This window comes from Syngnathoides biaculeatus, chromosome 8, assembly GCF_019802595.1.
Source record: "Syngnathoides biaculeatus isolate LvHL_M chromosome 8, ASM1980259v1, whole genome shotgun sequence".
NCBI lineage: Eukaryota > Metazoa > Chordata > Actinopteri > Syngnathiformes > Syngnathidae > Syngnathoides > Syngnathoides biaculeatus.
Window position 1 is genome coordinate 2,697,664 of NC_084647.1, and position 16,557 is coordinate 2,714,220.

At 41.8% G+C, this 16,557-nt stretch overlaps 2 protein-coding genes across 2 annotated transcripts; one reads left to right on the top strand and one right to left on the bottom strand.

Moving 5' to 3' along the window:
- Positions 1-262: 262 nt before the first annotated feature.
- Positions 263-4,481, top strand: scg2a (secretogranin II a). Its single transcript, XM_061827575.1, has 2 exons — positions 263-316; positions 2,056-4,481. Exon 2 carries the CDS (start codon positions 2,064-2,066, stop codon positions 3,888-3,890), a length of 1,827 nt encoding a protein of 608 aa, XP_061683559.1. The 5' UTR covers positions 263-316; positions 2,056-2,063; the 3' UTR covers positions 3,891-4,481.
- A 4,597-nt stretch (positions 4,482-9,078) lies between these two features.
- Positions 9,079-16,545, bottom strand: ap1s3a (adaptor related protein complex 1 subunit sigma 3a). The gene is made up of 5 exons (XM_061827219.1): positions 16,454-16,545; positions 14,968-15,146; positions 11,659-11,767; positions 10,213-10,350; positions 9,079-10,132 (listed from the first exon to the last, which is right to left on the bottom strand). Exons 1-5 carry the CDS (start codon positions 16,454-16,456, stop codon positions 10,097-10,099), a joined length of 465 nt encoding a protein of 154 aa, XP_061683203.1. The 5' UTR covers positions 16,457-16,545; the 3' UTR covers positions 9,079-10,096.
- Positions 16,546-16,557: the final 12 nt, after the last annotated feature.

The window sequence follows — 16,557 nt, forward strand, 5'->3', positions numbered from 1 at the left end:
ACAATGTAAATAAATTCGCAGGAGACCAATGATTAAATAAAGAAAATCTAGGATAAAATTGATCCTCAGGCAGTATCCCATAATTGAAAAGCTTTTTGGTCTCGACCTTAAATTCAAAAATAGAAGCGGTTTGATGTTGCAGACGTGGAAAAAAAACGCTGCGCAGTGTGCCCACTGACTCGTCTGACGTGGTGGTCACGTGGTGCGTCTTTCACAGCATGAGGAGCTGTCCGCGGTGCTGAGCGCACACACGCGCCCCAGACGGAGACGCTCACGCCGCTCAACAAGACCGTCCACGCAAACTAAGTCCAGAAAGGTGAGAATTGCGAGTTCATTCGGAGCATATCTGAGCCCACACACGAATCCCATCACACGATGAGACAATGCATATATTTTTTTTAAGTTGCCATTATGAGGGTTTTTTTTTTCCTCCGGCAGCTGTTCACCAACCTGATGCTCTACTGTTGTGATGTCATTGTTGGTATGCGCACATGTCTTGTTACACATTTTTTTTTAATCACTCGCTGCGATCGTTGTTTAGAGGTTGTCTTTGCCTTGATACCAATTTACATGGATTGACTGTTCAGACAAGCCTGCAAACATGTAAATACAGAATACCGTGACAAATTGCTCATTTGAAATAGGTTATTAAAAGCACAACTTCACTGCAACTGATTCCTCTGAAATAGAGGCATTTCATGTAGACACAAGAGACATTACTTATTGATTCGCATTGCTATGTGCTGGCAATGGTGTGTGATAATTGCTGTTTAAAAGGCTTTGCACATAAATGTGGCTTCTGTGGGAACATTAGTCTTACCGGGTTGCCTTGACAACAGGGCCATGACTCATGGTGAGCATCAATTTAACGACTAATGAGATTTGTAAGGGAGCTGAATGCTGCTCTGCTGCTGCAGGATGTGATCCTCGGATAAGAAGCAACAGGCGGCAGCGATAGCATCACCGCAGTTCTGACCAATCCTCGGAATGCTTAATAATCCTCACTTTTGACCAATGCATGGAAAATGATGAATAAATACAACAAATATTCTCGCACAGTCTATTGTAACGCTGTCGTTTAGGAACAAACTTTGACTAAAAACATGAGGAAAACAAGAGAAAAAAATCAATTTGATCAGATTACATATCATTACAACATCCACATAATTTAACACCCAAAGATGTACCAAATATCTTGACTTTCCCAATGAAATCATGTTCAGTTTTGATTGACTCTATTGTCGCTACTAAATAAAACTCCCACCCTATCAGTTTTTCATTTTATTTATTGAACACCTTTAATGTCCTTTTATTGGGCTTGCTTGATAATCACGGATGGATATGCCCCAAATGTCCTTTTTCAGGCTATTCTATATGCCCAGCCTCTGAGACATCTAATTTCTCATTAATATGTGAGGTGTAAATGAGCTTTGCTCTGACACAATCATTCAACTTTCTCAATTTAAAGACGGAAACAGGTCGACTCTGATTGGTCCATTTCATGCGATCTGCTAGTGTCTCGATGGTAGCTTGTTGCAGACAAGGACAGTTGCCTTCCTATCAGTGAAGCACAATATACCAAGTGTGGGATTGTTGTCCGACTAATCAGGGACATGATCTGAAACGCGACATGGGTGAAAATTAATTGAGAGGGAGAGAGATTGAGTGGATGCTCATTATGCAATCCCATTCATTTGAATTGAACCGATCACTGAACCTGCAGTTTTGATGCAAATTTCTAAAATATGTAAATAAAATCTATGTAACGCACCTTTAGCATGTGCACCTGGAAATAAAGTAGTTTTTTTTCAATGCATTACATATCTTTATCAAGGTTGACTTTCTGTTATCGCCTTAAACTCTCAATATTGTACAATAGTAAAATGACTTGTATGAATGTACTTGTTGATGTATGACTGACACAGACACAAGCAAGCTAACCATGGTTATATTAACATGTAAATTGATGTTTGAGACCAAAGCCCTTACAGCTGCAGTGACTGTGTTGCCTTAAAGGTCAGTGTTGATTTGTGCATCTTGAACTGTCCTCTGCAGGTGTCACGATGCTGTCGTTCCTCTGCAACTCCACTAGGGGCAAACCATCCTTCCTCTGTTTGGCACAGCTTCTCCTTGTCACTCTGTGTCTCCGCTCCATTCACACAGCAACTCTCCGGGCGCATCGACTGCGGGAGGGTGAATCAGACCCGCCACAGTCCTCTAATGCTGACATGATCAAAGCTTTGGAGTACATCGAGAGTCGTCGTCAGAAAACGGGCTCACAGGAGAAGCCCCTGGACCCAGCAGGGAATGACGGCCGCCACTTGGATGACGCTCAGAAAATGCGGGCCATGGTAAGAGTTGCTCCCAACCCGACGCGTGTAGAAAATGACGATGACGAAGAAGCCATGGATGAGGAGAGGAGTGAGGACAAGAGTGAGGAGCTGCTCCAAGCTGTACTCAGCACGCTACAGCAGACCGAAAGGGCCTCCAAGCCCCCTTTGTCTCATCCTTCCTCGCTGCTGGGGACTAACGTGAAAGATGGCATGCACCCCAGAGTGCAGAAGCAACAGGGCATTATGCCACACAAGAAGATGCCCTTAATGTTTGAGGACGATGAAGAAGGTGAGGGAGATGAAGAGGAAGAGGAGGAGGATCACGGAAGCCCCTTTAAACGCACCAACGAGAATCTTGAGGAGAAGTACACGCCTCAAAACCTAGCAACACTACAGTCAGTCTTTGACGAACTGGACAAGTTTACCAATGAGAAGCCAGCACACAAACGGCGGGACGAGGAGGAGGATGGCCAGGATGAGGAAGCGGAAGAAGGGTTGTTCAGTCTAAGAAATGTGGACTATGACAACGAAGGTGAGGACCTAGCAGACTGGGGTCCGCTTGAACAGCAAAGGGAGGAAGATGAGGAAGACGAGGATGACAAACAAGAGTGGGCCCGTAGCCTTGATTATGTTGATGAGGAAGAGGAGCAGGATGAGGATGGGGAGGAAAGGTATCCTGTTGCACGGTCAACAGATCCAGACCAGGTTGACTATTACCTTTTCAAGGTACTGGAGAAAACAGAGGAGGAGGAGCAGAAGCGAGAAATTGAAGAGGAGAGCAAGAGGGCTAAGAGGCGAGTAGCTCAGTACAGAGATAACATTGACCCACAAATTATTTATCAAATCATTCAGATCTCCCAAAAATACCAGATTCCGCCTGAAGATATTTTGGATATGCTCAAGACAAGAGAAACAGCTAGTCAGGGAAAGACACGACAGAGCAAAGATAAAAACAAACTCTGGCAGATGTCCTCAAAGAAGACCTACAGGATTCCTCCCACTAAATTCTACAACAGACGCCTCCCTGCCAGAAAGAGCAGCCCCAAAAACCTGCAGACTGAAGCAATCCTCAACATTTTAGGCTTGAGGAACACACAGAACCAAGATCAGACTCCCGTCTGGAAGCCGAACAGGAGCTCGGCATCACGAATTCACGCTCTGGCAGCGGGACGCACGGGCGACCTCACTCCCACGCAGCGAGGTTTCCCTCCCGCCACGTCAAAGGACTATGATGACACAGCAGATGGTGAGCTGGCTGCGTATCTGGCGGCTCAGATGATGGCGCGGTACCCCAATCCCGCATACCGCTATGGCAAGGCCGGCCAGAAGCGGGACGAGGCAGGGCAGAGCGCAGCGGGGTCCTTTGAGCAGGCCATGCAAGATTATTTGGATCAAACGGACTCAGATGAGGAGCAGAATAAAAAGAGACAGTCTGAAGATGGCGAGAGAGGTGGCGGCACGCAAGGTTTTGATAACCAGGCTGTGATGAAACTGATGAGGTATCTCGTCCCAGAAACTGAAGACAGTGAGAGCGAAGCCAAATCTGGTCTGGTATAAAGCAAGCTGCAGGTGTATACAGTATACAGGATGATCTCAATAACGTTGAATGTCATGGAAAAGTTCGTTCATTCCATTAGCTCAAATCAAAAAATGAAATTGTATAGAATAGATAGAAAAACACAAATTCGTACCTTATTTTCCATATTGAAAATCATTTTCCTTCTTTCTTGAGATAGTCAAGAGACAGCCAATTTGGGGTTTTCCTTCACTCTAAGTTATCTTCACCAAAACATTAAGTTTTCTGCAATATTCTTATTGAGATGCTTCTGTGTTTGCATGTATATAATATTGTTGAGATGCAGGTGGACAGAGACTAAAATGAAATATTTTCAAAGATATAAACCTTCCTCTGTAGGTTTACTGACTGTCTTACTTATTGAAAAATATGAGTGTTCTGACATTAATTTGTGTTAGTTACGCAACATCCCGAACATGTGACTCAACAGCCTTGACACACAAGCATGCACACGCACATGGACACATGTGCACACGCACACACTCAAACACACACTCACAGATAAACATATCAGTGTTGAACCCCTTAGATTCAGTTGTGTTTGTTGGTAATTCTTTCTTAAATGTGGGCACATGTGACATACTTGAGGTTAATAAAGCATTGACTTTATTTTTTCTAACCGAGTCCTGTTCTCTTTTTCATTGACAATATGTGTATCGATAAACAAGCAAAAAGCTTTGAAGAAAATTTGTATTCTGAGAAAGTGAGATGTCTGAAATTGGCTAGCGACCCGTTCACCTCTCGCCCGAAGATAACTGGGATAGGCTCCAGCACGCACGCAAACCTGAGCGCCCGAGTGAGGATAAGCAGTACAGAAAATGGATGGATGAACCTGAGATGGAATGTTATGTACACATTCTAATTCTAATTAAATTGGAATGTTGGTGCAAAACATAAATAAGTATGGAATACAATGATTTGCAAATTATTTTCAACCTATCTGTATATCTGACTGATATTTACCGGGTCTTTTCCAGAATAACTCAGACCCCTATGAAGATCAGGCATTTTTCATCCCTGTAATTACAAGGGACAGAAGGTTGTTCAAAAAGATATGGCACCAAAAAGTAGAACTTCCAACTTAGTGAGGATGAAATGTGAGTCTATTGAACGATTCTCTCCAGCCATCTCTGCGAGACTAGCTCTTTTTAATATCAGGTTACTGGGTAACAAATCAATGTTGATCAAAGACATCATGACAACCTAAGGTCTGGAGTTTTTGTTATTCAATGAAACGTGGTTAACAGGAAGTAGCTTTTAAATGAGGCAACAACAGCAGAATTTAATTTTATGAACAAGTTTCGAACAGGGAAAAAAGGTGGTGGTATTGCTGTTATTTTTAAATCGTTATTTCAATGTAAGGCAATTATACTGGGTGATCTTAGCTCTTTTGAATATCTGTGTTTTTTAGTTAAGCGTGACCCAAAGGTTATCATTTTAATAATTTATAGACCTGCAAGATACAATGGAAAATTTATGGAGGATTTTTCAGAACTGCTGTCAGTTATTTGTACTCAGTCCAACTATTTTGTCATAACAGGGGGCTTTAACATTCATGTTGACAAACACATCCAAAGACCTTTCTGCAATACTAGACACATTTGACCTCTCTCAACATAGGAGTCCAACTCACACTCACGGTCAAATCTTAGACCTGGTCATCTCTTAGGATGTTGAAATTCTATCGATTGACATTAAGGATATGGCTATTTCTGACCATTTTTCTGTACTTTTTTTAATTACAAATTCTTCCAACCTCTATCTCTATTAGGAAAAGTGACATAAATGAGAGTACTGTCACTAAGTTTATGGAGACTGTGGCTGTGCCACGAACTGTAACTGGTGAGACAGTTGAACTTTTGGACAATATCACCTCGAAAATCACAAATACCATGAATGCTGTCTCTCCTGTTAAAACTAAGACCATCCTGAGGCAACCTAGAACACCATGGAGGAGCACAATGATGGTCAAAAGATCTAAATCTGAGGGTAGGTAAGTGGAACACAAGTAGAGAAAAACTAAACTCCAAATTGACTATGACCTCTACAGACGGTGTCTTTGTAATTTTAACCAAGAGTTAGTTGGAGCTAGACAAACACTTTTCTGAAATCATCAGTAAGAACCTCAACAATACTCGTGCTCTATTTGCTATGGTTGAAAAGCTTCCAACCCCCCCGAATCAGATGCATCCAGAACTTGTAACTGTCACGACCCATCGGAACGAGAGTAGGACCCAAATGCAGGAACTCGGAAGACGCAAGGTAGTTCAAGAAGAGACACGTTTATTATATGCAGAGGTAGGGGATCGAGCAGGCAGTCCGGTGCAGAAGCGGTAGTTGGGACGTCGGGCGAAGAGAGCAGGTGAGCGGACAGGCAGGAGTCGGTACACAGGAGAACAATCAAAGCAGGCAGAAGTAACGAAGGAGTCAGGCTTACAAGGTTGGTCGGAGAACGGACGAAGGTCGGTACACACAGGTTCGATCAGGGATACCGGAGCACACGAACGGGACATGAAGATCAAACGAACTGGCCCCGGCCAGTTGTCATCGGGGTCATATAAATCCACAGCATAATCAGGCCGAATGAGGCGCAAGTGTGCACCTCCCAATCAGTGCACCTGCGTGGACACCCGCACAGCTCGTGCTGGAGCGGCAGGATCATGACAGTAACAGTTGACAAATGCAACGAGATTGCCAGTTATTTTAGTGGAAAAAATGCACTCCATCAGGTCAAATGTCAGCACAAATCAGCAAAAAGATAGAATGATCTCACATATGAAGCCACCCAGAGAGAACTCTATTAACTTGACATAATTTAATACAGTTGACCAAAAAACTGAAGAGATGTACTGCTGAACAGTTGAAACCATCAACGAGCTGTCTCGACTCAATACCATCAAAGAAAAGAGAATTGCTATTAGTAAACACCTGGACTCTCTATCTTTAAAAACCAAAGACCAAGTCCGAAACCTTGGTATTCTGATTGATTCCGACCTGACTTTCAACAATCATATCAAATCAATCACAAAACCTGCCTTCTACCATCTGAAAAACACATCTAGAGTGAAGTCTTGTATGTGTCAAGGAGACCAGGAAAAGCTCGTCCGTGCTTTTATCTCAAGTAGACTTGACTACTGTAATGGTCTTCTGACTGGACTCCGCCAAAAGAGTATTAAATAGCTGCAGCTCATTCAGAATGCTGCATCTCACGTTCTGACCAAAACATAGCGGTCACAGTTTATAACTCCAATCCTAAAGTCCTTGCACTGGCTTCCAGTCAGCTTTAGAATAGATTTTAAAGTTCTGCTACTGGTCTATAAATCACTAAATGATTTAGGTCCTGAATACATGAAAAAGCATAAAACAAAGGGCAAAAAAGATATACCTAATGAACCATGCGCAAAAATGCAACATGTGTCAACAGAGGGTTAATCATGTAAAGCACATTGAGTTACCTCGTGTGTGAAATGCACTATACAAATAAATTTGCATTGCTTTGTGATTTGCAGTGAAAGGAGGGAGCATGCAGAGGAACAATTAGAAAGATGGAGACATGCACTGGAAAGGAGAGGAATGAAGATTAGCCAAAGTAAAACAGAATATATGTGTGTGGATGAGAAAGGTGGAGGGGGAAGAGTGAGGCTACAGGGAGAAGAGATACCGAGGTGGAGGACTTCAAATATTTAGGGTCAACAATCCAGAGAAATGGTGAGTGTGGTAAGAAAGTGAAGAAACGGGTCCAAGCAGGTTGGAACAGCTGGCGGAAGGTGTCTGGTGTGTTATATAACAGAAGAGTCTCTGCTAAGATGAAGGGCAAAGTTTACAAAACAGTGGTGAGGCCGGCCATGATGTACGGATTAGAGACGGTGGCAGTGAAGAAACAACAGGAAGCAGAACTCGAGGTAGCAGAAATGAAGATGCTGAGGTTCTCGGTTGGAGTGAACAGGTTGGATAGGATTAGAAATGAGCTCATTAGAGGGACAGCCAAAGCTGGACGTTTTGGAGACAAGATTCGAGAGAGCAGACTTAGATGGTTTGGACATGTTCAGAGGCGAGAGAGTGAGTATATTGGTGGAAGGGTGCTGAGGATGGAGCTGCCAGGCAAAAGAGCCAGAGGAAGACAGAAGAAAAGGTTTATGGATGTGGTGAGGGAAGACATGAGGACAGATGTTGAGGTTCTCGCTCGGAGTGAGCAGGTTGGATAGGATTAGAAATTAGCTCATTAGAGGGACAGCCAAAGTTGGGTGTTTTGGAGAAATGGCTCAAGATAGCAGACTTCGATGGTTTGGACATGTCCAAAATGAGAGAGTGCGTATATTGGTAGAAGGGGGCTGAGGATGGAGCTGCCAGGCAAAAGAGCGGGAGGAAGACCAAAGAGAAGGTTGATGGATGTTGTGAGAGGAGACATGAGGGCACTTGGTGTTAGAGAGGAAGATGCAGTTTAGATGGAAAAAGATGACGGGACAAACCGAACAGAAAAGAAGAAAGAAAGGAAAGGTAATAAAACACAGTGGTCCCTGTCCCTCCCAGGTTTTTTGGAACATGTTACATGCATCAAATTTAAAATTAATATAATGAGAATACATATATCCATCTATCCATCCATTTTCTGAGACGCCTATCCTCACAAGGATCGCAGGAGCGCTGGAGCCTATCCCAGCTATCGTTATGCAGGAAGCGGGACACGCCGTGAATCGGTTTCCATCCAATCACAGGGCTCTCACAATCACAGCTTGGGGCAATTTAGAGTGTCCAGTTAATGCATGGTTTTTGGGGTGTGGGAAGACACCGGAGTTCCTAGAGAAAACCTCCATAGGCGCGGGGAGAACTTGCAAACTCAACACAGGCGGGGCTGGGATTAAACCCTGGTCCTCAGAACTACAAGGCCAATGCTCTAATCAGTTGTTCCACTGTGCCGCCGATGAGAATTTTATTAAATAAATTAATATATGATATGTATAATATGATCAAATAAAATGAAATGTGTGCAAATATTTATAACATGAACATTAAATATATTTTCCTTTTACCATATTCAATTGAAGATAGAAGAAGGCTGAAAACAATCATTGTAATCTGTTTTTATTAATGTTGTGTTATGAATGTCCCAACTTAACTGGAGTTGGTTCTTTGATGAAGAAAAAAAAAGTACTATAGCGGCAGAATACACCAGAATGAATCTGACTTAGACTTAGGAGGTACTTATAAATGCAGCATTTATTGGATCTCTAAAATACTGTCCTCGCACAGCCACAAATCTAAGTACTTCTGCATATACAAATATTGCTATATGTTTTGATTGACACTGTCAGTGATACAGTATATGTTTATTTTTACACCAATTGTTCCCTTTTGTCTTAGGGAGAGGTTTACACATGGATAAGTTGCCTAAGCCCATCCCACCTAACTTTGGCCAGCCATTCACAGGGCACATAAAGTACAGTTTCAGACACATGAACAATTTAATCTTCAATTCACCAAAGAATTGTGTTTTTGGAATGTGGTAGGAGTGTTAGACAGGAGAGCTAACCACAGTACTACTTCATATAAATGCAAAACATCCATTCAACCATTTTCTTTGCCACTTATCCTTACGAGGGTCACGGTGGATTGCTGGATTCTATCCCAGCTGTCAACGGGCAGGAGGCAGGCTGCCATCCAATCCCAGGGCAAATAGAGACAAACAGCCCCACCTCAAGGCAATTTAAAGTGTCCAATTAATGTTGCATGTTTTTGGGATGTGGGAGGAAACCGGAGTGCCCGGAGGAAACCCATGCACAGGCACAGGGAGAATATGCAAACTACACACAGGCGGGGCTGGGGTGGAACCCGGGTCCTCAGAACTCTGTGGCCAATGCTTTACCAAATGATGCACCGTGCCTCCTAAATGTAAAATATTATGTTATTATTTTGGATATAGTTTGTTACTAATGTTTTATCCATATCAAGGAGCACAAAATAAACAACCAAAAGGCTTACTTTGAAAAGACATGAAAGTAAATTCTGGTTGTGACTTTGTAGAATACTCAGAAAAGAAACATGGTTTGGCTGCATTTAAAGAGTGTATCGGCAGTATAAAAAACCAGCAAATTTACAGCAAACAATTTGTGAAAAAAGTAAAAATACTGGAGATTTAAATCTTTGTGTTGAAGTTCTGAGATGTGACAGGTTCCCATCTTATTCTGGCTCAATAAGAAGGTTTGCTCATATATTCCTCCATTGTCTGCAATCACACAAGAGTTACACATGAATCACTTCTGTCTGAAACCTATGATCACGAGGGAGTGTGAAAGCTTACTGCACCTCTTGGAGTGCGTCGGCCTCCTGCAGAGAGACACCCACGGACGCTTTGGAGGTTTCTACAATTTCTCCTCCCATCAAGAATTCATCCAAGATGAAATATGCCTTTTCAAAATTGAAAATGATGTCCAACTCACATACCTGATGACAAAAAAAAACACAAAGTAGCACACGCTAGACTGTAGGGGAATTGGCGCCACTGGTTAGAGCGTCTTTGTCAAAGTTCTGAAGACTGGGGTTCAAATCCCAGCCCCAACTGTGTGGAAATTGCATCTTGTCCCCGTGCCTGTGTGTGTTTTCTCCACGCATGCCGGTTTCCTCCCGCACCTCCAAAATATCCCTTAGTTGGAGATTCTAAAATTGCACTTTGGTGTGAGTTTGACTGCTGTTTGCCTTTATGTGTCCTGCGATTGGCTCGCAACAATTCAGGGTGTACCCACCCCACTGTCCAAAGTTAGCTGGCATAGGCTCCAGCACTCCCACTACCCTTGTGAGGATAAGCAGCTCATACAATGGATGGATGGGTATGTTAATGGAATATGGAAAGCTGACACTAGCACAGGCCGAATATGCAAACTCCATACAGGAAGTCCAGAGTCAGAGTCAGAACTGTTGGGCAGACATGCCGTCCACTCGATCGTGTCGTCGCCCGTATTGGTGTTTATTTTTTCACTCTCTACACTGCTTATGCTCACCAGGGTCACGGGCATGCTGGAGCCTGCTCTACCTATGTTTGGTTGAGAGGAGGACCTGAACCGTTCGCCAGCCAATCGCAAGGATCATACAAACAAAGAACCATTTGAAGTCACATTCACACCGACTGAGTCTTCAATCAGCCAACCATTTATGTTTTGGGGGTTTGGGAGGACACGGATGTATTTCCTCGATGATGTGGTGTCTGAATGTCAAGGTGCATAAATGGTCATCAGATGTTCAGGTGCCCTCTTGGAGGTTTTCACGTTTGTTAAGTGCCAGGGTTATTTGAAAACAGCCTCTTACTTTGTATACCAACCGGGCACTGCATGTGACAAATGGCACAATTAGTTTCACGTTCTACTGCTCCATGTCGTTCTTTATGTGCAATTGCGGCAGAAAATGTCTGACATAGAAATGAAATCTGAATCAGCCACTTGGATCTGGAGTGTAAGTCCAGGTTTACTGTTGGATTTCTTTTTATTTTGCGCGATATTTTCTGAAACACACTGTATGTAAATTATGCATACAGCCTGCTTTGGAAACTATTGAACAATGTTTGAAGAAAAGTCATATTTCTACATCTGAATGCAAAAGACTATTAAACAAGGAAAGCAAAATGTGACAACCTTTTTTTATACAGCGCTCAATCTGCAACTTAACAATAAAACAGATGCATCGTGCTTTAATTGAACACTTTATCTCTAAATGGGGTAAGTCTTGCTTGGTTAAGACACACAATTCACCTCTACTCACGTTGCCAAAGTATTTATCCAGCAGTTCAACATATCTGTGCAGCACTTCGAGGCTCAACAGCTCATTATCTTGCTCCTCCAGACCGGCGCAGAAATATAGGCTGGCGTACCTGCAGTGAAGGATATTACGGTGAAAATACAGACACAATTGTGGAAACAAGTTTTCATATGCTAGTGAAGACATATGACCTGAAAAATTTACCTCTTTTGAGATAAAATACAGTTGTACTCTCTAACGCATTTACAGGCTTATGGTTTATATGGAGGGGGAAAATGGCAAAATAAACAGTAACAGAATGCTGTACTAACACTAAGATTAGTTAACATGAAGGAATCTGAGACATTGGGCCCTATTTTCATGTCAGATGTAAATCTGGCACCACATGTGGCACAACTGTCCACCAGGGGTGAGTAAGACAATCAAAATCAATCAAATCAAAAGCCTTTAATGCCATTATATGCTGTGCATACAAAGAAATGATGAGTGCTTCGCCACAAGGTGCATACATGAATAAAATAGAATAAGAAATAGAAGAACATCTTGGGTAAAAACAACAGATAAAATACTTCCATAAAGGCACAGTTATTGCTAAAATAAATACAGAAATAAATGCAAATAGTGTATTTTTCAGTCTTATGCTCCCTGACAGGTGATTTCATAGACCAGCGCACCGCTGCAGATCCGAGTGGGCAGGCTGTACTGTGGGTGCGCTTACAACCCACTTCCTTCAAAACGGCTCCTCTCATTCCCTTTAAATGTGGCACACGCACTGTCTGACATGGCGACATCTCTCTGCAGAAGTGGTCAATTACATAATCGCAGCGATCTGTGCGTGAGGGTAACCTTGTCACTGCTCTTGGCCAGTGTGCCCACATATTATGTGAGCAGCCACCTTTATTAAATCCAGAATGTGATGGTGATGACAGCTGAGGACTGAAATATGTCTGCAGAGCTCAGAATCTGTCTGCCTAAGTCCCATTCATATTTTCCAATATCCCGTTTGACCAGCTACCCCGATACAGTGTGTGGTCTGAGCAGGTGTAAGTTTAAACTGACTTTAGACTCCATGTCATCGTAATGTCACTCTGCCAGGTGAGGTCCATCTCAATTGACACACCCTTGCTGTGCCAGAACACCTAGCTCGGTGCAGACTGGTCTGCCAAATTGACAAGAACATCAGCGACACTTTTGCTGACAGAAAAATTAGTATACACCTGTTTTTTCACTCAGACTTGGTTGGGCAGTTCGCAAAAACAGAGTCCCGACTGTTTTTGTATTATTATTTGTGAAGACAACAAGTAGAGAAAACGGTTGGATGATAGATGTTGAATTTTTGTTTGAGGCAGTGATAAAATCATCCACTGTTTTCATTGTTTTGTGTGTTGCTGCAGATGCTTCATCTACAAAAACAGTACCTGTAGTGTTTTAGTGCATAAACGATTCATTCCCTTACATTTTTTAAACAGTTTAATCTTGGTGCAGGTCTCAGCTTTACATTCATTCGTGTGCAACTCACGAGCTGCAATATTATGTATCACAATTACAGTACGTCTGAATATTGTTCAATTAAGAACTGAACTTATTCTCTATGTTTGAAGGTATGACTAGAGGCTTCTGTTACCTGTCCAACCATTTTAAAAATTTACCAACCAAAGTGCACAAACCACAAAAGACTTTTCATGCACACTCGCTTATTAGAAATGTTTGTGCAGTACTTGTGGAACCATGAACACAATACAGACAAAGCTTCATTGTTGTACCAGCTACCAACATACAAATCTACAGCTATTAGAAAGGTCACAGACTTAGGAGGGCTTCTCAGTTGCTAAAACACAAAACCTTATTGGTTGAACCAAATGCTCAGTGTCCTAAAACCCACTCATTGAATTGCTCACCCTTTTGAATGATCCTTAAGCAGCTTTTACCTAGTTAGGCAGAAGTAACTTTTTTTTTTTTTTTAACTCTGATGCACTTGTGTTGCCTAATCTTAAGCACCAGTAGCAAAAAGTGAAACTCAGTTAAAGCTCAGTAGTCTCATTATGAACACATCAAGTCACGATTGATCAGCCTTGTGGCCAAAGTGGCCAATATGTCAGTATTGTGAGTACTGGTTATCAAAGTTTCACTCTGGATTGACATATAATACAAAGAATAATTACACAATTCAGATGAACTTTTGTAGACCGTGTTCTTTGTGGGTGGTTTGACAACGAGGCAAGTAGAGCTCAAACTATGCAAATTCTGTCCACCGAGATTCTAGTAATTGCTTTTTTTCATTATGTACATCTTTACACTGCACCACAGATCTATACATTTTTTAAATCTATATTTTTACTATGTGCTAAACAGGATTGTTGTTTTGTCTTGCAAAATGTTGCTATCGTAAATGAAGATAATTTCTGTAGATTTATGATCTTATCATTGTATTTTCCCTTTGTTGCTTATGGCGGTACGGTGGAGCAACTGGTTAGAGTGTTGGCCTCACAGTTCTGAAGACTGGGGTTCAAATCCCAGCCCCTCCTATGTGGAGTTCTTCTCGTGCCTGGGTGGGTTTACTCCGGGCACTCTGGTTTCCTCCCACATCTTAAAAACATGCATTAATTGCAAAATAAATCTCCCCTGTGTGTGAATGTGCCATGTGACTGGCTGGCAACCAGTTCAGGGTGTACCCCACCTCCTGCCCAATGATGGCTGAGTTAGGCGCCAACACTCCTGCAACCGTTGTGAGCATATGCGTCTTAGATAATGGTTGAATGGATGTGTTGTATGTAAAGACTCTTTTGTGTTTTTTTTTCCATTTTGATTGCCTCAGGGTCTGAGTGGAGCCAGTAGTTTGGTTTTCCAGTTTGTTTTTTGTGAATGTAGCTTGAAATTTTGGTTGCGCGTTAAGGAAATGAAAAAAATGGGCGGTGGTTTCAGAGAATGTGTTTCAGCAATTGAGAAAAACTGTAAATGTACAAGGCCTAAAAGTATATTGGGAAAATGATGAACTAAAACACTTTCTTGTGGACAGCACTGTATCGAGTCATACTGGAAACGTATATAAAGAGTAAGGAATTAGGTAATATAACAGTACTTACAGGCATACTGTCTATTCTTCATCTTTGGGGCAAAGGGCAAATATTATTCTACCTTACTAAGTCAATTGTGAAAGTCTTCTTCACGTGTCTCCCTCTGAATTATACTACTTCCATACTACAACTACTTCTACTTTGTATGCGTGTAGCCCAGCTTACCGAATAGGTATCAAAAAAAGAAAAAATGCAAGGTGAAAATAACAGTTGCTAGATTTTCGCTTTGCACATAGACCTCTTGTAGACAATCTTGAGGTCTCTCCATTGCAGGAAATTGCATGAAGGCGGTCTACGGCCCAACACAATCATCATCATGTCCCGGATCACCTTCTTCTTCTCCTGATCTGTTAATGGCGTGAACCACTTCTGGAGCCGCAGCTTTCCCTGCTTGCTGAACAGCAACAAGAAACGAATCTTGAGGGGGCACAAAACAAAGAATAAAATTAAGCCTTGTTGAATTTCAACAGCGGCATTCTGCAATTCAGACAAAAAACAGTGGTGGTTAGAGTGGGCAAATATTGTACTCATGTAAGAGTACTGTTACTTGAAAGTATTATGGCTTAATGCATTCATCCATTTTCTGAGCCACTTATCCTCACAAGGGTCGAATTGGAATACTGCAGTATCCATTCATCCCTCCATTTTTAACACCGCTCATCCTGGTTAGTGTCACGACCAAAACACGGGGTTGGACCCAAATGCACGACTCGGGAGACGTAGAGGCAGTTTGGGAAATATATTTATTCAGTCCAGTGTCGGGGATCAGGCAGGCAGTCAGCGGGAGCAGCAGTGACAAGGACGTCAGGCGTAGGTTCGAAGATGTCATGTGCCTGTCTTGTGTTAAACGTCTCCAGCAATTACATCGTATTGGAACAAACAGTGCACAATGTGTAATTTGTAGTCTGAACACATCACACAAACAAAAATGATCAATAATTGATCAATAAAAATAATGAACAGAGTAAGAGTACTGAAATAAAAGTGCAAAGTATACCACATTAAAAGTACTCTGCTCAGTACAATCTACCCCAAATGCTAATTGACTAAATTTAGGCCATCCCTACCCACCTCCAAATATAAATCATAAAGTGTTATGAATTAATTAAGTGTTGTTGATTGTTAAAGAATTGCTTGTAAACATCTCGGAAGAATTCTGTGAAAGCTGATGCTTTTGTGTGTGTTTTTTATAACAAGACTGGAAACATTGACTTAAACTGCAAAGATTGTATTCTCTTTATGTATATGTTAGATATTTTCAACCACTGAATACTATGTTGTAAAATGGAACAATTCTGAACACACCAAGCTATTCATTTTAAACTACCTGTTGTCGACCTATGACCTACAACACAGTAAACATGACCATTTGGCACTAAAATACTACAATAAATTTAAAGTGTGATTACAGAAGGTACTTTGCCCTGAGGTGCATCTGCAAACACCAACCACAAGATAAGTAAGCTGGATTTTGTAACAAAGAAGGCTACCAACCATTTTGTCCCCAGCCGAGAATAGTTTTGCTAAGAAGACATATTTTTAAACATCTTTGAAGCTTTTTTTTTTTTACTATAAGAATCTTTACTGTAATTTCCCGTTGTACAACAAAATTGCCATTGAATTTAGTAGTTCAATTCAAGTAACCACAAGCCACCTAAACTTTAAAAGAAATACCGAGTATTTGCATTGTTACACACAGCAGAACCAGAGCAGCAAAGACTCACCATTTTGTATTAGAATCTGCCTCACAATCATGAGACTGCAGGAGGAAGAAACGTCCTTGTGGACAGCTAAAGCGCTCTTGCTGAACTTCCGCTTCTCATATTGT